Source organism: Pituophis catenifer, unplaced genomic scaffold, assembly GCF_029215685.1.
Source record: "Pituophis catenifer annectens isolate HBS135680 unplaced genomic scaffold, rPitCat1.0.hap2 SCAF_6, whole genome shotgun sequence".
Classification (NCBI taxonomy): Eukaryota; Metazoa; Chordata; class Lepidosauria; order Squamata; family Colubridae; genus Pituophis; species Pituophis catenifer.
Window position 1 is genome coordinate 91,611,318 of NW_027256886.1, and position 24,652 is coordinate 91,635,969.

Consider the following 24,652-nt stretch of genomic DNA (forward strand, 5'->3'; position numbering starts at 1 on the left):
GGAATGGAGATTTTGCAGTATCCTTCTCCTTGAGTAGGGAGGGAATGGGGATTTTACAGTATCCTTCCCCTGAAGTGGAGTGGGAATGAAGATTTTGCAGTATCCTTCCCCTGGAGTGCAGTGGGAATGGGGATTTTGCAGTATCCTTCCCCTGGAGTGGGGCGGAAATGGAGATTTTGAAGTATCCTTCCCCTTGAGTAGGGAGGGAATGGGGATTATGCAATATCCTTCCCCTGCCACGCCCACCAAGCCACACCCACAGAACCGGTAGTAAAGAAAAATTGAATTCCACCACAGGTCTGGGGTCTCTGGAGATGGAAGCAATTCACACCTTCCTTAAAGCCTCCAGTGCCCGGAGGTTAAGCATGTGGCTGGATACAGCCCTGATGCTCCAAAAACAACAGGCCACGGCACCCACCAAGGACTCCCCCAGCAGCCTTCCACCCCAAATCTCAGGACCCAGAAAAACCTCCAAAGAAAAAGGGAGGTGATGATTCACCCCACTTCTCCCTTTCTTGGCCAGAATCCCATCCCCCGCTCTCAACCCCCACCCTTTTATTTAACCTCCCTTACAGAAACAGCACTGGGCCCTATCTCACAAAATGAAATTCAATGTAGAGAAAAGGAAAGTCTTACACTTAGGTAAGAAAAACCAAAAGTACACATATAGACTGGGTGAAACCAGGCTTAATAGCAGTGACTGTGAGAGGGATCTTGGAGTCTTAGTGGACAACCAGCTAAATATGAGCTAGCAGTGTGCGGCGGCAGCCAAAAAAGCCAATACAATCCTAAATTGCACTAAGAGAGGGATACAATCAAGATCAAGTGAGGTATTAATATCACTCTATAAAGCCCTGGTAAGACCACACCTAGAGTACTGCATCCAGTTTTGGTTACCACACTATAAAAAAGATGTTGAGACTCTAGAAAGAGTGCAGAGAAGAGGAACCAGGATGATTAGGGGACGGGAGGCTAAAATGTATGAAGAACGGTTACAGGAACTGGGCATGGCTAGTCTAGTGAAGAGAAGGACATGATAGCAGTGCTCCAATATTTGAGGGCTGCCACAGAGAGGAAGGAGGTCAAGCTATTTTCCAAAGCACCTGAAGGCCAGACAAGGAATAATGGATGGAAACTGATCAAGGAGAGATTCAACCTAGAAATAAGGAGAAATTTTCTGACCGTGAGAACAATCAACCCATGGAACAAAAGTTGCCTTCGGAAGTTGTGGGAGCTTCATCACTGGAAGCTTTCAAGAAGAAATTGGACTGCCATCTGTCAGAAATGGTGTAGGGCCGTGATGGCGAACCTATGGCACGCGTGCCACAGGTGGCACGCGGAATCATGTTGCCTGGCACGCCAGCTCAGCTCTGTCAGCTGATTTTCGGCCCTTTTGGGCCCACCAGAAGAGGGCCTGGGGGTGGGGAAGGCCCGTTTTTCTTTCTCCCTGGCTCCAGATCCTCTCTATGCATCTGGGGAGGGCGAAAACAGCCTTCCCCACCCCCTCGGAGGCCCGAAACGGCCCGTTTCTCAACTTCTGGCCTCCGAGGGGGTGGGAAAGGCTGTTTTCGCCCTCCCCAGATGCATAGAAAGGATCTGGAGTCAGGTGAGAAAGAAAAATGGGCCTACCAGGCCATCGCGTGCCAGGAGTGGGGGGGGGAAGGGGAGTCGCGCTCGCATGTGCGTGGTGGGGCACATAGAATTATGGGTGTGGGCAAACCTCCCCCACCCCACCCCTTCCTGGCACGCGATGGCAGGGGGTTGGACTAGATTATCTATAAGGTTCCTTCCAACTCTGTTAATCTGTTAAATCCTGCTTGAAAACCAGCGTGGCAATGCAATGAACAGGTGGGCAGTTTTTTTCCAGTAATTGGCCACTATTACTGTACAACCAGGAGCAGATAATTCACAGGCGGCACAAATAAACCCCCATTTTTATGGCTGCTGCCATTTCCCCTGGAAGTATAAGAATTTCCCACTAAGAGGATCTGTCGAGTACGTGATTGGAACGAGGCAAAGTTATGCTAATCTAACTTAACCACTTTATTCTCTGCTAAATGTTTGGGTTCTGTGCATTATTCCCTGAGAACACTAAGTCATTTTGTTTATCTCTGAGGTCAGCACTTAGCTTTCCGTCGGTTATGGAGGTCACTACCAAAGAAGTGATTCATAAACTTCAAGGAAATAATTCATCACGCTCCCAGTTATGAAGTGATATCACTGTTCCACATCTGCATCGGGACTGCGAAAGGAAGTCAGCCTGCTTATTTGCAAGCAACTATTTTGAAAAGAAAATGGCAATTTACACAGGGGGTGGTTGCAAATGAAGGAATTAAAAACACACACACACAAATATGAAACGGTAGCTATGAGGGAGATTTTGTTCCACAAACAATGCCACAATGAAAAGAAGGAGTCAATTTATTTTCCAAAGCACCAGAGGGCAAGACAAGAAGCAATGGATGGAAACTAACCAAAGAGAGAAGCAACCTGGAAATAAGGAGAAATTTCCTGACAGTGAGGACAATTAACCAGTGGAACAGCCTGCCACCAGAAGTTATGGGTGCTCCATCACTAGGTTTTTAAGATGAGACTGGACAGCCTAAAATGTCTAAAATGGTATAGGGCAGTGGCGGCGAACCTTTTAGACACCGAGTGCCCAAACTGCGCACGCACACATGCCCAAACTGAAAGGTGCACATGCACGCAAATGTGCGCTTGCACAGACATGCGCGCATGTGCAGCAGAGACCCGAAGACCAGTTGGCCAGTGGGAGAGGGGGCATCCCAACATCGGCAGCGCAGCAAGAGGTAAGATCTTTTTTTTCGTGAGCTTCTGTTTTGTCATTTGCAGGGAAACAGAAGCTCATGAAAGAAATGCCACAGAGATCTGACCTGGGGCAACGGCGCATGTGCCAGCAGAGAGGGCTCTACGTGCCATCTCTGGCATGCATGCCATAGGTTCACCATCATTGGTATAGGGTCTCCTCCTTGTGCAGGAGGTTGGACTAGAAGACCTCCAAAGTCCCTTCTAGCTCTATACTGATTATTATGAAGAAGCCCCATAATGCTTCTCTAGAGCTGCTGTGAAAGAACATTTGGGATGATTAAGTGTAGACACAAACACTGCAGGGGTGGGCTTCAAATTTTTTTTACTACCGGTTCTGTGGGTGTGGCTTGGTGGGTGTGGCTTGGTGGGCGTGGCAGGGGAAGGATACTGTAAAATCTTCATTCCCATCCCATTCCAGGGGAAGGTTACTGCAAAATCCCCATTTCCTCCCGATCAGCTGGGACTTGGGAGGCAGAAAATAGATGGGGGCGGGGCCAGGCAGAATTTTTACTACCGGTTCTCCGAACTACTCAGAATTTCCGCTACCGGTTCTCCAGAACTGATCAGAACCTGCTGAAACCCACCTCTGAAACACTGGTTCCTCAGCATAGGCACGACACTTTCTCCTCCAAGTGCTCACGTCCCACTCCCATCTCCGCATGAAAAGCCAGCTGTGTAACCTTGAGCTAGTCCCTCTCTCTCTTTCTGTCCAACCCACCTCACAGGGTGAGGGGAAAATAGGAGGAGGACATTGTCTTGGATATGTTTGCTGCCTCGAGTTATTTATACAAATCATAAAGGTGGGATACTAATAAAATAAATAAATAAATTACTGGCTATAAGTCAGTGTAGTGTGTTGGGGTCTGGATGAAAACAGAAGATTGCAGTCAAGCTGACATGCATGTGAGGGCCCACAAGAATGGACAGACAATGGCCCACAAAATCCCTTTGTTTCTCCCTCTAGCCACATGCCTGCTTTCCCAGTGTAGGAAGAAATATCATTCTGGGTTCAGCTCCAAGTGGGGAAAAAGACACTGGAGACATGGAGACTGCTTGGAAAGATGGTTTAATGGTGGACAGGATCACATGGTTTGAGTTCCTGAACAGAAAAAAACGGCAGATACAGCGAGTCTCCGGGTTTTATGCTCTTCTGGCTTTGAACTTCCCGGGGCCCCGAAAGAGTATCCTGATTGGTTCTCAGACTCCCAGGGGGTGGGGTTCTTAGCTAGCCTTGCTGGCTGATGTAATCTTCCCAGGTCACATGTGGTGAGTTTCTGTTGCTAGATGGGTCCCATTGTGTTAGTTTCTGTTGCTATTGTGTTGCAGATGTCCTTTGACAAAGGATTGGGTTTCTGCCTCTGGCCCATTAACAAAAGGGTAGGGGCAGGAAGGTGGGAGCTGCTTTGTCTTTAAAACATGCTTCTCCATTTCTCATCCAGGGAAACATAATATTCTGCCTTTTTAATATTTCCCAAAATATTTCATTCTTCTAGGAAAGGGGTGGGGGCTAACTTCCTACACCAGACAGAAAGATTTCCTGCTACTCTTCAGCCTTAATCCCCAAGCTGCATTCAGGGTAAAGCAGGCAGTGAAAAACTCAGCCAAGAAGCAACACGAGAGAGCTGCCCAGAATCGGTGGACCGGTGCAATAAAAATAACCTGGTACTAAATACCATGTTTCCCCCGAAAATAAGACCCTGTCTTATATTTTTTTGAACCCTGAAACAAGTGTTTGGCCTTATTTTCGGGGAGGTCTTATTATTTTGGGGCGCATGGAGCAAGATGGGGGCTCCTCTTGCCGTCTTACCTGATTTCCAGCTCTGCATTTAAATATTTTCAGGGAGGGCTTATTTTCGGGGGCGGGGGGAAGGCTTATTTTAGTGCATGCGCTCAACAGCCTGATTGGGCTTATTATCAGGGGAGATCTTAGTTTCAGGGAAACAGGGTATTAATAAATCAAAGTAGATCATCATAGATTTTAGAAAGAGCCCGCATGGTCATACTCCACTCCGTATCAAGGATGCATCTGTATTAAGTATCTGGAGGTGCAGATAACTAAGAATCTGAACTGGTCTCTCCACATGTCATCCATAGTGAAGCAGATTAACAGAATTTATTTATTTATTTATTGGTTCGATTTATATGCTGCCCTTTTCCGGAGACTCAGGGCAGCTTCCAATGCGTTAAGCAATAGCCTTCATACTTTTGTATATACCTGCTTAGTAGAGCTTTCGCCCACCCCTCAAGCAGTGTTCTTTTTTATACAAAGTCATCTTATTGCCCCCACAATCCGGGTCCTCGTTTTACCTACCTCGAAGGGATGGAAGGCTGAGTCAACCTTGAGCCTGGTGAGATTTAAACTTGCAGTAATTGCAGGCTGCTGGTGTTACTTAAAAGTGCTTTTTAGTCTGCTGCGCCACCAAGGCTCTTAGTAGAATTAACAGAATAACAAGAAGGGACCTTTTTTTTTTTTTTTTTTTTAATTTGATTTATATGCCGCCCTTCTCCGGAGACTCAGGGCGGCTTACAGTGCGTTAAGACCTTGGACCTAGTCCAACCCTCTGCTCTAGCAGGAAATCCTATACTAGCCCATCCTATACATATACCCTGACAAGCGTTATCTGTCCAGACCCTATACATGTCTACGCGAACTACGCGAACCAGGGGCCCATGAACTACAGTTGTGATGTGGCAGTCGCAGAGCCGGTTCCCACCACGGGGCAGAGCCGGTTCCCACCACGGGGCACCACAGGGCACCACAGGCACGCAGGGACCGAATTTGACATGGCTGCACTAGGAGGCCCCGATTCAAAGAGAAAAGGAAGCAGTTCCTGTAACAATTTTAACCTAGAAGCTGGAGCTTAAGAGAGGAGAACCCATATTCTGAAATATATCGTAAACGGACTCATTAATATTTTTGCATGTAGGTAGGCAGTCCTCAGCTTAACAGTTCGTTTAGTGACCATTCCAAGATACAATTGCACAGAAAAGCATAGCAAAGCTGGCTGGGGAATTCTGGGAGTCGTAGTCTTCCTGGCTTTGCTGGCTGGGGAATTCTGGAAGTTGTAGTCCTCCAGGCTTTGCTGGCTGGGGAATTCTGGGAGTTGAAGGCTTTGCTGGCTGGGGAATTCTGGGAGTTGAAGTCCTCCAGGCTTTGCTGGCTGGGGAATTCTGGGAGTTGAAGTCCTCCAGGCTTTGCTGGCTGGGGAATTCTGGGAGTTGGAGGCTTTGCTGGCTGGGGAATTCTGGGAGTTGAAAGCTTTGCTGGCTGGGAAATTCTGGGAGTTGTAGTCCTCCAGGCTTTGCTGGCTGGGGAATTCTGGGAGTTGAAGGCTTTGCTGGCTGGGGAATTCTGGGAGTTGAAGTCCTCCACACTTAAAGTGGCCAAGGTTGGAGACCCCTGCCCTAGGATTCCTAAGAGAATTCTGCAGTGTGAAGTTCAGTTCAGCCTCGACAAAACCCCGCTCCTTTCTTGATTCTCGGTTTTGTCCTCTCCTCCCTCCCCCCCAAAAAACCCCCAAACGCCACTTTTGCAACGTTTCTTCCTTCACCCCTGCGCCAGCTTCTCCCTATTCCCCTCTCCTGTATGAGGGTCGGGGTCGGGTCGGGGGACCACGATGACCCAGCATAGTTTTGGCCACCTCTCGCCATCGTAATAACTGAAGCCACCCCGCAAACCGCCGCTTTTTAACGCGAGCAGGACGGGAGGCGCCCGCGAGCGCCCTGTTGGGAACTCGGGGATGGGAGGGAGGGAGGGAGGGGGCCGGGCCGCTCTCCCGGCGCTCTCCGCGCCGCGCCTGCGCAGAAGCGGCTCGGCAGTAGCGGCCCCTCCGGCGCAGGCGCGCGCGCGATGCCCCGCGACGAGATGGCGGCTTCGCTGATCCAGCGGGTGGCCCGACAGGCTCGGGCGACCTTCGGGTCTGGGTCGGGCGAAGCTGCGGGCTCCGAGTTGCAACGTCTGCGGGAGCTGCTGGGCCAAGTGAGCGCCGAAGACCTGGGCTTGCAACCGCGGGGTCCTTCTCCCGTGCCGGGACCGAACCAGCCGCCCGTCAGCTACATGCACATCTGCGAGACGGCGCGCTTCAGCATGGGCGTCTTCGTGCTCCGCGCCGGCGCCTGCATCCCGTTGCACGACCACCCGGGCATGCAGGGCTTGCTCAAGGTGCTCTACGGCACGCTGCGAATCGCCTGCCTAGACGCTGCCGCAGCCGACGTGGAAGTCGAACCGCTCGACGAGTCCGACGAGCCCAAGGACGCCGGCGCTGCCTCCTCCACCCGTCCCCGCCGCCTGCGCGCCCAGCTCCGCTCCCACCGCCTCTACACGGCCGCCGCGCCGCCCTGCCTGCTCTCCCCGCAGCGGGACAACCTGCACCAGATCGCCGCCGAGGGCGCCGGGCCAGCCGCTTTCCTCGACATCCTGGCGCCGCCTTACGACCCGGCGCGCGGACGCGACTGCCACTACTACCGGCTGGCCGACGGACAGAGCCTCCCGCCGGCGCCCGCCGCACTCGTCCAGCCCAGCGTCCTCTGGCTGCTGGAGACGCCGCAGACACCCGACTTCTGGTGCGGCGGGGAGCCTTACCCGGGCCCGCGCGTCTCTCCCTGAAGCCTCCGAGGACCTACGGACGGACGGGGGAGGAGGAAGAGGAGGAGGCCCCGGCCTCTGGAGCCTTTCCTAACGGCGGGGCTGCCGGGGAAAAAGATTCCCGCCTGGACTTTTCTGCTGGGTTCAACGCTGCCCCCACCTTCGTCCCCCGCTTAAGGGGTGTCAAACAGCGGTTTTGAGATACACGGACTGACTCCCCCCCTCCTCTTTTTTTTTTTTAACTCGAATTATTTTGCACAAAGTTTTATTAAAAGAAGAGAAAAGAGCCTTCTTTGCTGGGTGCAGAATCCTTTTTTTTTTTTTTTTTGGTGTGGTGGGAGATCCATTTGACCAGGGGGGAAAAAACTAATTCTGTAGAACTGAACATGCCCCCCCCTCCTCCCTCTTTCTCTCTCTCTTGTCTTCTATTCTTACTTTTTCCGGATTTGCTTCCCTGGTTTCCCGCAAAGGGATATTTCAGTTTGGGAAATACTTTCAAAAGTTATGAAGGAAAAGAACATCCCAGGCTTCTTAAAGCCACTTTTCCTTTTTAATGGATGATTGGGGGGGGGGGCATTCCCGAGGCCAGCTGCAAAACAGCTGTCTTATATTCACAACAGTGTCAGCTGTTTGCCTCCATCAGTGGTGGCTGTTAAAGCTTTTGGAAGTTAACATGGTTCTTTTGTAGGTGGAAGAAAAACGAATTGTAGCTTCGTTTTAAACAGAAGCACCGTAAAGGAGGTGGGGTAGGGATTCAGCTTACAATTTAAAACAGGTTTAGCTACCTGGGCTAAGCTACTTTAGCTACCTTACTCAGCCGCTTTCAGCCAGCGAAGAGAAATGTTTACATTAATCTAGCACAAAGATTGGATATTTTTCAGTTTGGAAAACAAGTCTAATGTTTGGTGTTTTTATTACTGTTGGTCTTTTCTGACCAAAGGACAACCAAGATCTTGTTAAAATCTCAGCATTGTACAGATTTACATCCAAGAGCAGCTGTATTTCGTATAGAGAGTAAAACTGGCGGAATGAGACGTCTGTGAGACTGCCTGTTTTCTGGGATCGAAGGCTAAAGCCGGAGCTCCCAAAAGCAAGATACTGCCTGCCATTCAGGCTGGGTTGAGGGAAGCCAGGTTCCCTCCTGCATCCAGACCTCCGGTTCTCCATCTGCGGAGACCTTCTTCGGAAGGGAGGAAAGGGGGGAGTCTTTCTCCCCGTTTTCGGGTGGGTGGGTGGCAGGGACTGTATATAGTAGCTTAGGCTGAGTGGATTCAGCCAATGGGATGCCATTCACTCGTAATTTATTTCAACTGGGGAAAGTCGAATTATTTTGGGGCCACAGTAAATTAGAATAATGGGTCTGTTCTAGAACAGCATTTGGCTGAAGGCCACAAGACCATCTCGGGTAACCTTTCCATGGTCTTGGTGTCTGGTTCATTTCTGCGGCTAATCAGTGGGCCAGATGGAAAAAAAAGCACAACTTTTTTTTGGGGGGGAGGGGTCTTTGTTAATTGAAGTGTTAAACCTGAAAGATATTTCACACATGAAAAGAGGGTTTTTCCCCCCTATGATAGGTATCCATGCCGTTGCCTCTTACTGAGTGGCAAGAATAATCCAGCCCTTTGATTTTTAGTGGCATCCTGGAATTGTTCCTGCCGACTTTTTCGTTCCACACTGTAATTGTTATTTATTGGCACCATGAAGGAGAACAATAAACGAGCCCAGGTCTAAATATCTTGTCGAAGCTTTGCTGTATGGGATTCAGATATTGTCCGGCTTACAGCAAGGTCATAGTCTGAAGCATTTTCATCCCCACCACGTTGCCAAGAAAACGGATCTTGTTCTATAACTGGTAGATATACTGTATTTTTCGGAGTATTAAGATGCACTCTCCCCCACCCAAAAAAGGGTGAAAATTTTGGTGCGTCTTCTAGATCAGGGGTTCCAGCCTTGGCAACTTTAATGTTGCCAAGGTTGGGACCCCTGATCTAGATCAAACACGGGCGTGTTTTTGGCCTCCCGAACCTTCCAAACGTCCCATTTTTGCCCTCCCTGGCCCCCAAAAGCACTCTGTAGGGCAAAAACCACATTTTTGGTGAAAACCAGATGCGTGGAGGATTCAGGAGGTCCTTATGTGGCCTACAAAGTGCTTCTGGGGGCCGAGGAGGGCGAAAATGGGACGCACGGAGGCCAAAATCTATTTTCCCCCCCCTTGTTTTCCTTCTGTAAATCTAGGTTCGTCTTACAGTCCGGTGCATCTTACAGTCTGAAAAATACGGTACATTTCCTGCAGTTGAAATTACTCACTCTAGTGCAGTGGTTCCCAACCTTTTTATCGCCGCGGCCCGCTGAGCGCGCGCAGGGGTGGGGGCACGGCCCAGGAGCTTTTGCGCACGGCCCAGGAGCCTTTGCGCTGCAGCGTTTATGTCCCCCGGCTGCCGCGCGGCCCGGTGCCAGGTACTCCACGGCCCGGCACCGGTCCGCGGACCGGGGGTTGGGGACCACTGCTCTAGTGAATGCATGTGTTCTTATCTGAGAACAAGCACCTTACCACCCAGTCTGATTCCCATAAAACTGCAGTTTGTTTACAGCACATTCGTGTTGTTTTGTTACATCAAATGGTGCCCAAGAATGATGCCACCCCGCTCAACGACTGGCACCCGTGGGAAATCCCATTGGGGCAAGTTGCCAAAACCACAGCCTTTTTCTGAAAAAGTACTAGGCAAAACATTGAAGTGCGTGTTTTCTCTTTGCAGAGATCGTATATTTTTTTCTTCATCAAGAAACATTCAAAACGGTTCGAATCCCTAGTATAGGTCTCCTGTGGGAGCAGTGGGTTGGGCTAGATGACCTCCAAGGTCCCTTCCAACTCTGTTACTGTTAACCTTGATGTTTGGGCACAATTGTTTTCTTCTAGATTCAGCATGATCTGTGGCCGCGGCTCATGTTAGTGCAGCAGAAGACGTTGGAGGAAGTTTTTCTGTTACGGAAACATCAAAACCATTTTAAACTCGGCAAGGATGCTTTTTTGCTCCCCCGCTATAAAACGATCAAGCCTGGATGTACAAACCTTGAGGGGCTCCAGGGTGTGACCGGTGTTATGTCACTGAGTGGGTTATGCCTTCCTGAGTGGGAGGGTGAGTTAGAACGAGACTGTCCCGTTCCATTTGCGGAGGCTGCTGGGGCTCAGTGGAAATCCCTCCTTCCATAGAGCTGCGTGTCTGACGCCTTGAAGCATTTCCTGCTGAATACCACATGATTTAACTTGTTGCTTCTGTTTATCGCAAATGTTTATATTTGCCCATCCCAGTAACGGTGATTGCAAAAAAATGCAAAAGCAGTTTAAATGCTTGAAAGACAAATTGAAAAGAGCAAATTAAAATGGTGGACCTCATGTTTTAGGTGTGTCCCGTGTTCTTAAAAGCCAGGAAAGGACAGCGGCCCCCAAACTTTTGGGCACCAGGGACTGTTTCCGTGGAGAAAGGTTTTTCTCCAGACCGAAGGGAACGTGCTTTTGTGGATGCTGCCTGCACCCCATAGATGAGGTTGTTTGCGTGGCCTTGTTTCTGGCATGCCACAGATCGGTGCCAATGCATGGACCAGAAGTTGGGGACCCCTGCTCTAGGTAAAGGTAAAGGTTCCCCTCGCACGTATGTGCTAGTCGTTCCCGACTCTAAGGGGGGTGCTCATCTCCATTTCAAAGCCAAAGAGCCAGCGCTGTCCGAAGACGTCTCCGTGGTCATGTGGCCGGCATGACTAAACGCCAAAGGCCCACGGAATGCTGTTCCCTTCCCACCAAAGGTGGTCCCTATTTTTCTACTTGCATTTTTTATGTGCTTTCGAACTGCTAGATTGGCAGAAGCTGGGACAAGTAACGGGAGCTCACCCCATTACGCGGCACTAGGGATTCGAACTGCTGAACTGCCGACCTTTCTATCAACAAGCTCAACGTCTTAGCCACTAAGCCACCACGTCCCCTGCTTTAGGAAGCTGCTTTATTTAGAAGCCTGGACTGACTTCTAAATAAACATATAGCCTATCCGTTCCTTTAATTTTATAAGCCAGTCTATTAAATATATTACATAGTCTTTTTTTTCCCCTTCTTTTTCTTTTTTTTTTTTGCACCTGTGTTTACAAAAACACGACTCTTCCCTTTTTGTAAATTGAATTCGCGCTCGCTCAACAGCAGCGATATCTTTGGTATCTACCCCCCAAATCGCAGCTTTCTAAAGCAGAGATTTTGACCTGTGAAGACTGAATGGTTTTGAGCCTTTTCACACGTGCCTTCTCGGCTGCCTCTCAAAGGGTTGATCCCAAGTTTCTCACGAGAAGTATTTTATACATCAAGACAAGAGTATGTTACAACCACTTTTTTTTTTCTTCAACCCTTTCGATCTGATTCAAATAGCTTTAACAACACGGGTTTGGCCTTTCGTGGCTGGATTCACAAGTCAGACCAAGCCCAGCGTTAGGGCCAAAGTGCTGTGCAAAACTGACAAAGTGTGTGTGTGTGGGGGGGGGAGGCAACCCGGTGACCCACAGATAGGCAAGTTGTTGTAGCCCGTCAGCGGCCTGTGCAGATTGTAGCTGATTCCGACAACGAGGAAGCTGGTGTGGTGCTGCACCAGCAGCCTGTGCAGCTGGCGCTCGAGTCGGACAGTGAGGAGGCTGGAGAAGATTTGGCGCCGGAGACGGATTCAGCCAGGGCCTCCAGAAGCTCCCTTAAGTGAAGAGGACGAAGAGGAGGAGCCTCTTCTCAATGCACGGGCACGCAGAGCTGCCAAAAGGCAGGAATGGCTCCTCAGGAGGAGGTCTCCTCGAGAGTAAGGCTTGGGTTAATTGGCCACTCCCTTAGCCTATTTAAGGAGGCCCGCCAATTGCAGCAAACTGCAGGGAACAACTTTAGTTCACTCTCCTTCGCGTCTGGATTCTCTGCAAAATTGCTTCTGGGCTTTCTGCCATCCCTAGTAAGGCTGTGATTACCTTATTTTAGGATTCTTGTAGGCTGTTAAGAAAGTTTATTTCTTTATTTAAGGGTACTTTCTTCCATCAGTGGTGGATTTGTCCATCAGCTAGACGCTATTGGGGGAAAATACAGCAGTGGCTGCTGGAAATAACAGGTGTGAGCTTTCCCCTTCACCCAGACCTCTACTTACTCGGAATAAGACCGGACTACATCGACAAGAAGGATTGGTATATATTTGTCCATGTCTCAACAGTGGCGAGAATGGCATTTGCTCAACTGTGGAAAGATGCAGATACGCCCCCTGACCATCTGATAATAAACAAGATTCTCCGATGTGCTGAGATGGACAGGCTAACGTATATCTTAAAAGACAAGAAAGATTCAGTATATAATAGAAGTTGGGACAGATGCTTTGTCTGGCTCAAAAGAAGGTTAAACTTAGGAGAAGGGTGAGAAGATAGTCTAATTAGATTAACTAGATATTTACTAGGCTTTATAACTCTTTATAATTTTGATAAAAACAGGTCAATTGTTTTGTAGTTAGTAAAAAGAACTTGATTGCATTGAAATGTTTGGCTGGGATGATATTAGTTAATATTAATTGGAAAGTGAGCTTAACTTTCGGTTAGTCATGTTTGTTGTTTCGTTTTAGTCCTGTGTTTATGTTTTTCTATATTTCGCTTCCTATATTGCTTTTCAATCATTGTGTGTTAATTTTATTATAAATATTTAATAAAGATTATTTTATATAAAAAAAAGTTTATTAACAGCCTTTGTTTGAAAAAGACTGAGTTATTTGAGTAAAATAAGCTTTGTATAGATTTTGTGTGTGCTGCATTCTTTGGGGTCCGTAGCTGAGGCAGAACACAAGTCGCGTGAAACAGCCACTCGTAGCGAGGAGAAGTCGTGCTTCTGCAACTTACAAAGTTTGCTTTTAGCCTTCCAGATGCAGAGGAGTAGGGAGGCCATCTTTGCTGATTTTTAAGAATGGCGTTGGACAAGTTCCTGGGAAGATGGTTTTTCACTTACTAGCAGCAATCCAGTCCTAAATCCAGGGGTTGAGAAGGTGCATGGATCTGAATATGTGTACGACTGGTTGACACGTTTTTATTTAAGGTCGCAATAAAAGGTAAAAGTTTCCCCTGTCCAGTCATTTCTGACTCTAGGGGGCGCCGTTCATCTCCATTTCTTCGCTGAGGGCATCAGCGTTGTCCAAAGACACTTCCGTGGTTATGTGGCCAGCATGGCTATACACATGGAATTTTTTTTTTTTTTTAATTTGATTTATATGCCGCTCTTCTCTGGAGACTCAGGGCGGCTTACAGTGCGTTAAGCAATAGCCTTCATACTTTTGTATATTTATACAAAGTCAGCTTATTGCCCCACAAACTGGGTCCTCATTTAACCTACCTTAGAAAGGATGGAAGGCTGAGTCAACCTTGAGCCTTGGAGAGATTCGAACCAGCAGTAAATTGCAGGCAGCTGTGTTAATAACAGGGTGCTTTAAACCACTGTAGTACCAAGGCTCTTGGTATTACAATGCTGTTACCTTCCCAATAAAGTGGTACCTATTTTATCTACTCGATGAGCTGCACTGTAGTGCAGTGGTTAGAATGCAGTATTGCAGTCTGACTCTGCCGACTGGCAGCAGTTCGAGTGTCACCAGGCTCAAGGTTGACTCAGCCTTCCATCCTTCCAAGGTCAGTAAAATGAGGACCCAGATTGTTGGGGGCAAGAGGCTGACTCTGTAAACCGCTTAGAGATTCCTGTAAAAGCACTGTGAAGCGGTATATAAGTCTAAGTGCTGTTGCTACTCACATTTGCATGCTTTCGAGCTGCTAGGTTGGCAGGAGCTGGGTCAAGGATGGTCGACAAGCCCAACATCTAAACCAGGGGTGAAATGCTGGTTCAGACCGGATCGCCTGATCCGGTAGCAATGGTGGTGGCTGGTTCGGAGAACCGGTAGCAAAAATCCCTGCGCCCCCCAACCATGCTCAGCTGAGTCGCACGATCATCAGAGGCTTTTTTTTTTTTACTTTTAAAAGCATTTTTTCTACAACCTCTTCCAACGAAAAAATGCTTTTAAAAGTAAGAGCCTTGATAGTACAGGGGTTTAGTGCACCCTGTTATTAACACAGCTGCCTGCAATTTCTGCTGGTTCTCTCCAAGGCTCAAGGTTGACTCAGCCTTCCATCCTTTCTAAGGTAGGTGAAATGAGGACCCAGTTTGTGGGGGCAATAAGCTGACTTTGTATAAAATATACAAAAGTATGAAGGCTATTGCTTAACGCATTGTAAGCCGCCCTGAGTCTCCGGAGAAGGGCGGCATATAAATCAAATTTAAAAAAAAAAGCCTCTGATGATTGCGCAGCTCAGCTGGGATCCTCAGAGGCTTTTCAAAGCATTTTTTTCTGTAACCTCTTGGCCGAAGAGGTGGTAAAAAAAATGCTTTGAAAAGTCTCTGACGATCCCAGCTGAGTTGCCTGATCAGCAGAGGCTTTTCAAAGCATTAGAAAAAATGCTTTGAAAAGTTAAAAAAAAAAAAAGTTGGCCACGCCCACCCAGTCACATTACTCACCCACCAAGCCACACCCACAGAACCGGTAGTAACACATTTTACATTTCACTCCTGATCTGAACCACTAGACTTCTGCGCCCCCCCCCGCCCCCCGAACCTCTAAGTGGTCTCAATAAGAACCAGTTAATTGGTATAACAAAAGAAAGGCAGACTTTAGATCGGCCACTCTTAAGAAACAAACGTGGATTTTACATCCCCTCCTTTAAGAAGGACGAGCCCTTATGATTTTGGGGGGAAGGTCTCTGTAGTGCAGGCTGCCCAGAGAAGGCTGGGCTGCACTCCTAGTGAGTCGGATCCAATCACTGCATCTGGTGAGCATAAGGGAATTGCTTCATCACCCTTTCGTGTTCATGTGGCAACTGGCCCTTCCCTCAATTTGCTACTCTGGAATCCTGCCAAGTTTTCGATCTGGTAACCTCTCAATTCCTCTAGGATGGAGACGTCTAGCAGTGGAACAGATGGTCCAGAATCGTCCATATGCCCCAATGAGTTCTACAGAATGCCTACAGCATCACACAACAACAACAATAATAATAATAAACATCTGCCTAGCCCAGGTCCTTGGGAAGGACTCGGTAGGTGGACAAAAATGCCAAATCCAGACTAAACATCTGGCTTACTTGTACCACACTTGTACAACAAGCAAGAAGGCCGCCAACGGCAAAGGGGATGGATCGGATTTTGACAGCAATGAATGACTCCTTGAGAGACCTCAAAAGGCCAAGGTGGGAACACGTAAAGCTGGAGAAAACCTACTCATGTCATTGCTAAGAGTCAACACCAGCTGAGGTGCACTTAACCCACCTCTTCAAACTTCCAGGACAATCCGGGCTCTTGCTGACTGCGCAGACACAGACAATCACATACTCTTCTCAACAGCTATTACCCAAGTGGTTTGCCCCTGCTCCCTTCTAGGGTGTGTTTTCAGCATTCTGGCTTCCCCTAACAACCTGGCATCTCCTAGTGGCCTCCCATCCAAGCATCGAGAGAAGAACAATACTGGAAATGACATAAGGCTTCTGCATCCCTGATGTCGCAAAGGCCAGTGGCTCTCATAAATTCCTGGCTTTGAAAGGCTGACCGAATCAGGACCATTTCCCCCCTCTCTTTCCTCAGAGACCCATTTTCAAAGGCCCTTGAATCTGGGTGCTGCTCAGAATCGGGTGCCGAGACCAGCACCAACAGCCCAGCATCGTGCTCTTTGAAGTCATTTTCATCAACATGTAATTTTCATCAAAATTAGTTGCCCACCCGGCTTCTGAAGAGGCCTCTCTCGCCACGTGTGGCTTTGTTTATTTCCACTTTGCTTAAAATTAGTTTGCAGTCATGGAACAGCAGTGAGTCAAGGGCCACCCCCGCCGGTGCGAACACCGAGTCTATTTATTGCAACTGGGGGAAATCCTTTGTGCTCAGACCAAGCGCAAGTACCGTAGATCAAGAAACCTGATCTGCCCTTTGGGGTAATTCTTTCCAGGGGTGAAATTCACTTACCTTCCCTACTGGTTTGCAAATGTGCATGCACCGCTCGTGCACTCACTTTGCTCACGCACGCTGTTGTTTGTGCATGCAAAAAGCCTTCTGCACATGTGCAGAGGCTTAAAATCATCGCAAAAAAGTGACGTCATGAGGTCCGCACGGGTGGATGGAGCCTCCCACAGCCGCCACTACCAGTTTGCCCAAGCCAGATAGAACCGGCTGAATTTCACTTCTGATTCTTTCCCTCCGGTATCCTCAGGAGCTTGGCCAGTTAAGCTTGGCCACAGAGTCTTCCTGCCATATTGGCCACAGAGTCTTCCTTCCTAAGTCAGCCTTCCCCAAGTTGACCAGCGCTTCTGAGTTTGGCACTGCACAGCTTGGGATGGCTGTGGGGGAGGGGGGTTGATGGCTGTGTGGGACAAGTCAGTGCAAAGCTGCCTTTATCTGAGTCAAATGAGGTTAAAGGGGAGGAGGGCATACTCAGAAGGGATTCCACCTATTGTGCTTTCTGGGTGATGTGGGGGTGGAGGCACTGCTCCTCTTCCCTGATTGCTGAACGTCTCTCCCCCCACCATCTTGAAAGCCAAACTGTGTCCTGCATAATGCCCCCGTCCATGATATGGGACAGACACTGTCCCTGGTTACCTGGTGGGACTCCAGGACTCGTTACACATGGTCACTCATGCCCTCATCACTTCCCCCCTGGACTACTGCAACGCTCTCTACATGGGGCTCCCTTTGAGGAGCACCCGGAGGCTCCAATTGGCACAGAGTGCAGGCGCGTGGATGGTTATGGGAGCGACATGGCGTTCCCATGTAACACCTCTCCGTGAGCTGCACTGGCTCCTGGTGGTCTTCCGTGTGCGCTTCAAGGTCTTGGTTACCACCTTTAGAGTGCTCCATGGCTTAGGACCTGGTTATCTACGGGACCACCTGCTGCCAACAGTAGCCTCCCACCGGCTGGTACGCTCTCATAGAGAGGGGTTCCTCCGGGTGCCGTCAGCCAAACAATGTCGACTGGCGGCCCCCAGGGGGAGAGCCTTCTCTGTGGGGGCACCTACTATCTGGAATGAGCTCCCCCCGGAGATACGGAGGATCCTGGATCTACGCACCTTCCGCTGTGCTCTTAAAACTTTTTTATTCCATCAGGCTGGCCTGGCCTAATTTTCCCCTTTTTCCATTTTAAAATGCAAATTTTAATTTGTTTTTAATTTATTGGGGTGTTTTGAAATCTGACTTTGGCCAAATTGTTTAATTTGGTTTTATTCTGTTTTTAAATTTTGTATTTATGTGTTTTTATCTTGTGGCTGTTCACTGCCCTGAGTTCTTCAGGAGTAGGGCGGTATACAAATAAACTAAACTAAACTAAACTAAACTAACTAAAAGGTGACTCTGCCTAGAAACTGGACACTTGCCAAAGAGCTACCCCATCAGTTTCATCTGGTGCGGCCCTCCAGAGCTCCATTTTCACTGGCAGAGGGTTGCAGGAGGCCGTGGCAGCTGAAAATGGAGCTCGGGAGCCTGTTTGCACTGGCAGAAGTACCGCAGACCGGTTTTTTACTGTTTCCAGGATGGCCCCGCGGGCAAGATCTAAGTATCCCATGGGCTGTATCCGGCCCCTGGGCCTTGAATTTGATACCCCTGCTGTAGCATGTGATGTTCGCAAAGATGGGGTACTCCCCGCGACTGAGCTGACTTCTGGGTGGATGTGGCTCCTGGCGTCATCGCAAAGTGCTTCTTCCTTCAGCCCTGGCATTTCCTGGTGGTCTCCTATCCTGGATCTGATCAGTTCCAAGGCGGGGCTGGGTTTGTGTCATCTCCCTTTTTCTGAGTGGCTGAAATTGGCTTACTGCTGCAGTGAGAGAGCACCGGGGAGGGGGCGATTTCAAGAGAGAAAAATGGTACAGTGGAAAATGCATGGCTCAGACGGAGATGGGGAATTTGAAGTTGAATCTGCACGTATTAACCTAAGTTAACCCCTGGTCTGTGAAAGTAGCCTCTGAGCTGGATGGCCATCCCCTGCTGAGCCATCAGTTGGCTAACCACCTTTAACCCAACATGCTCTACAAACCCCACTTTGGTATCAACCTCGCTATAAATTCAGATGAATGAAGCTGTGGATAATAACAGTGTCCTCTGAGACAGTTTCCAGAGCTAAAACGGGATTAAACACTGGAAGAAACGAATCTCTCGCTCTCTTTCCTAGTGATTTTTGCACACTTTGCAGGAAGTGTATCTCTCCCGCAAGCTCACCCCAGGCTCTGGAACATCTGGCTACCTTGTGCCGACAGGGAGAATTTGCGTGGGATATTTAACACAGACAGAATGTGATTGGTGCCCTTTTGATTGTCATTTTCTACAGAAATCATTTTATTTCCATCATATTCACAATACTTATTTATTTGGGGGCGGGGGGGGGAGAGGGAGGGAGGGAGGGAGGGAAGAGTTAGCAATTGTGTCTTCTTAGATGAAATTAAGCAATTGTGTCTTCTCAGATGAAATCTTTTCTTTTTCAACCCTTGTCCAGGACTCAGAACATTCTTGCCAAGCCTGAAAAATTATTTATATTGTACCATTCTGTTTAATTATTTATATTCCACAGAAGCAACATTTAATGTCAGTTTGAGGGGGGGGTGCGGAGGCAATCTCCAGTGCATACAAAAATAGACCTTCCCCCCCCTTTTTTTTTATAAAAACGTGAATATTAAGAGATAAAACTATGCGACTCTTATTTTAACAGCCAGGTCAGACACACACCCCGCCCCCCCCCACTCTGTTCATGATTAAAACCTGACATTCCTCTCCCCCCCCTCTCTCCCAGGATTAATAAGGCAACCAATTTAACATGCAGTCACGGTCCACATATTTAAAAAGGCACCAAGAAGAGTTCAGAAAAAGTCACAGACCCGCCAGTTCTCTCTGCTTAGCGGGCTTGGAAAACGGGGCGCCTTCTCTCCCCCACCCCCCCCCTTTGCTATTAATTATGTTTTCAAGAACGCGCAGGAAAATATAGCCAAGAGGGAAATAATTTCTGCGGGGTGGGGGGGTGGGGAGGGATGAATTATTTTTTAAAAAAGAATTTCCTCCCCCCCACCCGCAGAGGAATAAATATTGCCTGTTGTCTCGCCCAGCCCCCCCCCCCCCCCATTGCACTCGCTCTCTCTGTGTCTCTCTGTCCCGACACCGGTTTTCAAGTAAAAGCTTTCCGCAGCCGTCCCGATGAAGAAAGAGTTGCGCGGGCCGCTACTCCGTCTTTGCGCCGCCTCCGTCCTGCGGCTCCCGGCCTCTAAAGTGCACTCGGTCCTCCCTTCCGTCCCGCTGGCCCGTTGCCGGCAGCTCCCCCTCCGCATCCTCCGGAGAGGCGCCCCTTCCCCAGGAGGCGCATCCTAAGCGCTCCCGCGATCCCCGGGGCAGCTTCCGCGGTTACCTGCCGGAGGAGGGGAGCGCGGATCCAGGCGCAGCATCCCGGTGCTCGAACCAGCTTCAGGGCGTCCGCGTCCGAGCGCCGCACGAAGGCAAACCGGCTGAGCCGGGGCCGGGCGTAGACTGGGGGCCCCCGACGGCTGCGGAGGCATTGGCGACCTTGCGCTCTTTCTGCCGCAGGTGGATCTTGGTGTGGCGCTTGCGCTCGTCGCTGCGGGCGAACTTCCTGCCGCAGAAGTCGCAGGCGAAGGGCTTCTCGCCGGTGTGGGTGCGAATGTGGGTGGTGAGGTGGTCGCTGCGGCTGAAGTTGCGCATGCAGATGCGGCACTGGAAGGGCTTGTGGCCCGTGTGGATGCGGATGTGCCGGGTCAGTTCGTCGGAGCGCGAGAAGCGCCGGTCGCAGCCTTCGGCCGGGCACGGGTAGGGCCTCTCGTGCACCGGCGTCTTGCTGGGCCTGTTGGGGTACTTGCGCGGCCTTAGGATCGGGCGCAGCGGTAGGCTGCCCGGCCCCCCGTAGGCGCCCGGCGCCAGGCGCGCACTGACCGCCGTCCCCGTGGAGGGCCCTTCGCTCAGGCCGCTCGGGGCCGCGCCCAGCGTGAAGTTGCGGATGGTGGAGAGCGGCGTGAGAGGCGGCGGGACGCGCACCGACTCCAGGGCGCAGGGAAAGGGTTTGCGCTCCGGCGGGCCGTGGAAGTCGCGCTGGCTGCACGGAGGGGGCGGCGGCGGTGGCGGCGGCGGCTGGAAGAAGCCCGCGTACTCCGGGATCATGGAGAAGAGGCCGGCGGGGTCGGCTCCCACCGATCCTACGCTCTTGGGGGAGGGGTGGTAGGAAGGTGGCGGCGGGTAGGGGCCCGTCGAGGCGGGCAGGAAGGGCGAGGAGCCGTCGGACGGCGCCGGCTGCTGCGCCTGGCCTTGATAAAGCTCCCCGCACGCGGAGTAAGGAGGCGGCGGCGGCTGCGGAGAGTAGAGATGCTCCAGATCCCCGGCGGCCAGCGCCATGGCGCATCCGTGCCCCGCGGGGGATCCTCCGGAGGCGGTGGATGATGGAACCGGCGCGGCCGAAGATGCAGTCGAAGGAGCGGCCACTCCCTGCAGGATGCCGGCGCTGACCAAGTTGAGGATGCCGTCGGCCGCATAGCAGCTCGCGCCGGGATACTGAGGATCGATGGAGAACTTGCCCATGTAAGTGAAGGATTGGCTGCGCGGAGGCGGCGGCGCGAAACCGCTGCAGGCGTATTGCAAGTCCAGCGCTCGTTTGTCGCTCATGTCCGCGCCGATCAGGCCATCTGGAGGGAGGGAGGGAGGGAAGAGAAAGAGCCCGTCAGCACCGCGCATCTGGAGCGCTCCTCGGGATCCCCCCACCCCACCCGCGCCCAGGCAGCCTTCGCTGCTGGGGCAACATAGGATCGCTCTGCGCTTGAAGCCAGGCAGAGGGTGCGCCCGGGGTTAGGTGCGCTGGCCCTCCAAGCAGAGGCCCTTTCATTGCGCCCGATCCTACAAGCTCTCAAGTTCTGACCGTTAGGGGCAAACAGAGAAGCCTGTGAAGTTTTGCGAGCCTTCTCTTGGCCACCCAGGCTGAGGCCAGGATGAAAAGCCGGGGTCGGTGATCAAAGAGATCATTGGGCGGCTCCCGGGACGCGATTGCGACTAGTTCGAAAACTGCTCCTTTGTCCCACAACTTCTGGGGCAGAAAAGCGAAGCGCTCTCGCCGCTCCGGCCTTTGTCGGGTGGGGGGTGGGTGGGGGAACCAGCGCGCCCCGGCTTTCGAAAGACTCCAGCGAAAGCGCCCACTTAACAGTAGTGGCCAAAATTGTGGAAATTTCCCTTTTGAGAAAAGTGTACTTTTGAGGTTTGATGGCTAATAACACCACTATTTTTTTATTTTTATTTTTTTTTTGAGTTTCAAAGATAATCCTATTCCCCCTCTGGAATGGCCTGGGAATAGCCCAGGTACTACTCCAAAAAAAGAAAGAAAGAAAGAAAGAAAGAAAGAAAGAAAGAAAGAAAGAAAGAAAGAAAGAAAGAAAGAAAGAAAGAAAGAAAGAAAGAAAGAAAGAAAGAAAGAAAAGTGGTGTTATTAGCTATTTTTAGAAAATACACTTTTCCCAAAAGCTTTCCACAATTTTGGCCACTACTGTAAATCCGCCGCTCAGCCGGGTGCCCGCAGGTGGGCGCGGGAATCCTACCGCCCCGTTCCACTTATGCTTTCTCTCGCCCCCACGCCCCGTGGGCAGCCCCCTCCTCATGTTCTTCCCCCCCTTCCCCGTCCTGCCAAGCCCGAAAGGAGCCGCGGGAGAAGAAAAGGGACACTTACCGCTCAGCTGGTCAAAGGGTCCGCCCAGGTCCACGCTGGGAAAGCTGATGACCGACGGTGGCAGGGCGCTGGCTCCGTCTTCCGTGGGGTAAAGACCTTCGGGCAGGTGCACCAGCCCGCTGAGGGTGACGGGGATTTTGTCGACCGCCTTGGCGGTCATCCTGGAGTGAAGCCCACCTACCCACCCACACCTGGTGGTCCAGGGGCCGCTTATTCCTCCAGGGAAGTGGCGGGACCCCCCTTTCCCCTCCAGAGTGGGGCCGAGAAGATGCTTCTCTAGGGCAAGGTGTGGGCAGGGGGGGCCCCTCCTGGAAGCAGGTGGGGGGCCACATTGGCCAAGCGCCGCCGCCAAAGAGGGGCTTAGAGCGCTCCGCTCTCTCCTTTGCGCCGCTTTGGATCGCTTGCAAGCTTACCGGGCAACTGCCAAGTCGGCTCCAAGTATTTATGGGGCGGCGGTGAATGCCGCGACGTCACTGCCCATATAAGGACTGAGGAAGAGGGGAAGGGCGGGGGCTCGCCGTCACGTGGCCCTTTGATCACGCCGCGCCCGGGGGTGGGTGGGTGGGGACGAGGTGGGCTGGAGCTCCACGCGGGTCCAGGCAGAGCCCGCGGCAAGGAGAGGAGGACTACCAGGTAGTAGTATAGTAGTAGTAGTAGTGTAGTAGTAGTGTAGTAGTAGGAGTAGGAGGAGGAGGAGGAGGAGGGGGAGGAGGAGGATTGTCCGTGGCCGGTCCGGAGAGACGTCCAGGGGGCGAGTCCGGGCATGCCAGCTCCACCAAAAAAGGCCAGCATCCGGCTCCACCCCGCGCTTGCCTTTGGGGGAGCCTTTCCGGGGAAAGTCGCGGGGGCGGCCGAGGCAGAGACGCGACACCCCAGTCCGGCGACCGGAGCCCCAGCGCCGCCGCTCCCTCGGCTCCTCTGCAAGGGCGCCCGGGCCAGGTGGGCATTGAGCGGGGCTGGGGGCGCCCGCTTGGAGGGCTGGAGTCAGGAAAAGGGGCCAGCCGGCCGTGCCAACCGCCTGCTGGACAGCTCCGGTTCGCCGGGGAGGCATCCTGCCGACTGGGTGGCTTCCGCGGGTGCTGCTCCCGGGCGCTGCCCCGTTTGGGGGGGTGGGCGCTGCTTTTCCTCCGAGGATGCTGCTCTTCCTCCTCCTCCTCCTCCTCCTCCTACTACTACTACTACTATTACTACTACTACTAGTAGTAGTAGTACTTCTATACTACTACCTGGTACTACCACTCTACTACTAGCCTGGTTGCCTGTTCCTTCTTCCAAAGGAGCGGCCGTCTTCGCATGCTCAGAGGCGCTCTCTCCCTTTGACACACGGGCGACGCACTTCCTCCCTCCGCCCTTCTCGGCAAGGCTGAGTTAGGCCGAGCTTTACACCGAGCTGCGAGAGAGTAGAAAAAAACCCCTTCCGTCTTAAGAGCGGCTGCTGGGCCCGCGGAGTAGCAGCGGTCCTCCGGTCGGAGGAAGTTGTAAAACGGATTGCAGGGGAAAGGGCGGGCGGGCGATCGCCCTCTTGTCACCCGGGGAGTCGCCGCGTTTTCTCCGCCACCTCCGATGCCGCTACTCCGGTCTCCGCGTTGCTGCGTCGGAGTGGGCGAGCGCTCGCCAGTCTTGCTGACTCCCTGGCCTGTTGTCTCTTCTCTCTCTCTGTCTCTCCTTCCCTGTCTTCTCCCTCCCCCTCTCTCTCCCTGTCTTCTCCCTCCCCCTCTCTCTCCCCCTCTTTTCTCCCTCCCTCTCTCTCTCCCTGTCTCCCTCTCTCCCCTTCCCCCCTCCCTCCCTCTCTCTCCCTCTCTCTCTCTCCCTCCCTCCCTCCCTCCCTCTCCCTCTCTCCCTCTTCTCCCTGTCTTCTCCCTCTCCCCCTCTCTCCCTCTCTTCTCCCTCCCCCTCTCTCCCTCTTCTCCCTCCCCCTCCCTCCCTCTCCCTGTCTTCTCCCTCTCCCCCTCTCTCCCTCTCTTCTCCCTCCCCCTCTCCCTCCCCCTCTCTCCCCTTCTCTCTCCCTGTCTTCTCCCTCCCTCCCTCTCTCCCCCCTCTCTCCCTCTTCTCCCTCCCCCCCTCTCTCCCTCTCTTCTCCCTCTCTCCCTCCCCCTCTCTCCCCCTCTCTTTTCCCTCCCTCCCTCTCTCTCTCTCTCCCTGTCTTCTCCCTCTCCCCCTCTCTCCCTCTCTTCTCCCTCCCCCTCTCTCCCTCTCTTCTCTCTCTCTCCCTCTCTCTCCCCCCTCCCTCTCTTCTCCCTCCGTCCCCCCCTCTCTCTCCCTCTCTTCTCCCTCCCTTTCTCCCCTTCCTCGGGAAGATTGAAAGGCCACCTGGGGCGCTGCGAGGTAGCGCTGGCGGGGCCCGATCCGTCTCCCAGACTTTCTTGGGAAAAGCCCCGGCGCGGCTGCCGCGGCCCGAGTTGGCCCCGGCTTGTCTGAACTGCGCTAGCCGCAGAAAGGGATGAGGTCCGTGGGAGTCCTGCCGCCTTCTCTGGCCTTCCAG

General features: G+C 51.8%; 2 protein-coding genes and 1 non-coding gene across 3 annotated transcripts; 1 reads left to right on the forward strand and 2 right to left on the reverse strand.

Annotated features, from left to right (window-relative positions):
• Positions 1 to 5,444: 5,444 nt before the first annotated feature.
• On the reverse strand, positions 5,445 to 5,622 carry LOC139318900 (small nucleolar RNA SNORA5). The gene has a single exon (XR_011600551.1). It is a non-coding gene; the product is annotated as a small nucleolar RNA SNORA5 (small nucleolar RNA).
• Positions 5,623 to 6,656: 1,034 nt separating this feature from the next.
• On the forward strand, positions 6,657 to 7,683 carry ADO (2-aminoethanethiol dioxygenase). Its single transcript, XM_070945666.1, has one exon. The coding sequence runs from the start codon at positions 6,680 to 6,682 to the stop codon at positions 7,433 to 7,435; it is 756 nt and encodes a 251-aa protein (XP_070801767.1). The 5' UTR covers positions 6,657 to 6,679; the 3' UTR covers positions 7,436 to 7,683.
• Positions 7,684 to 19,916: 12,233 nt separating this feature from the next.
• On the reverse strand, positions 19,917 to 22,330 carry EGR2 (early growth response 2). Its single transcript, XM_070945754.1, has 2 exons — positions 22,171 to 22,330; positions 19,917 to 21,142 (listed from the first exon to the last, which is right to left on the reverse strand). Exons 1-2 carry the CDS (start codon positions 22,328 to 22,330, stop codon positions 19,917 to 19,919), a joined length of 1,386 nt encoding a protein of 461 aa, XP_070801855.1.
• Positions 22,331 to 24,652: the final 2,322 nt, after the last annotated feature.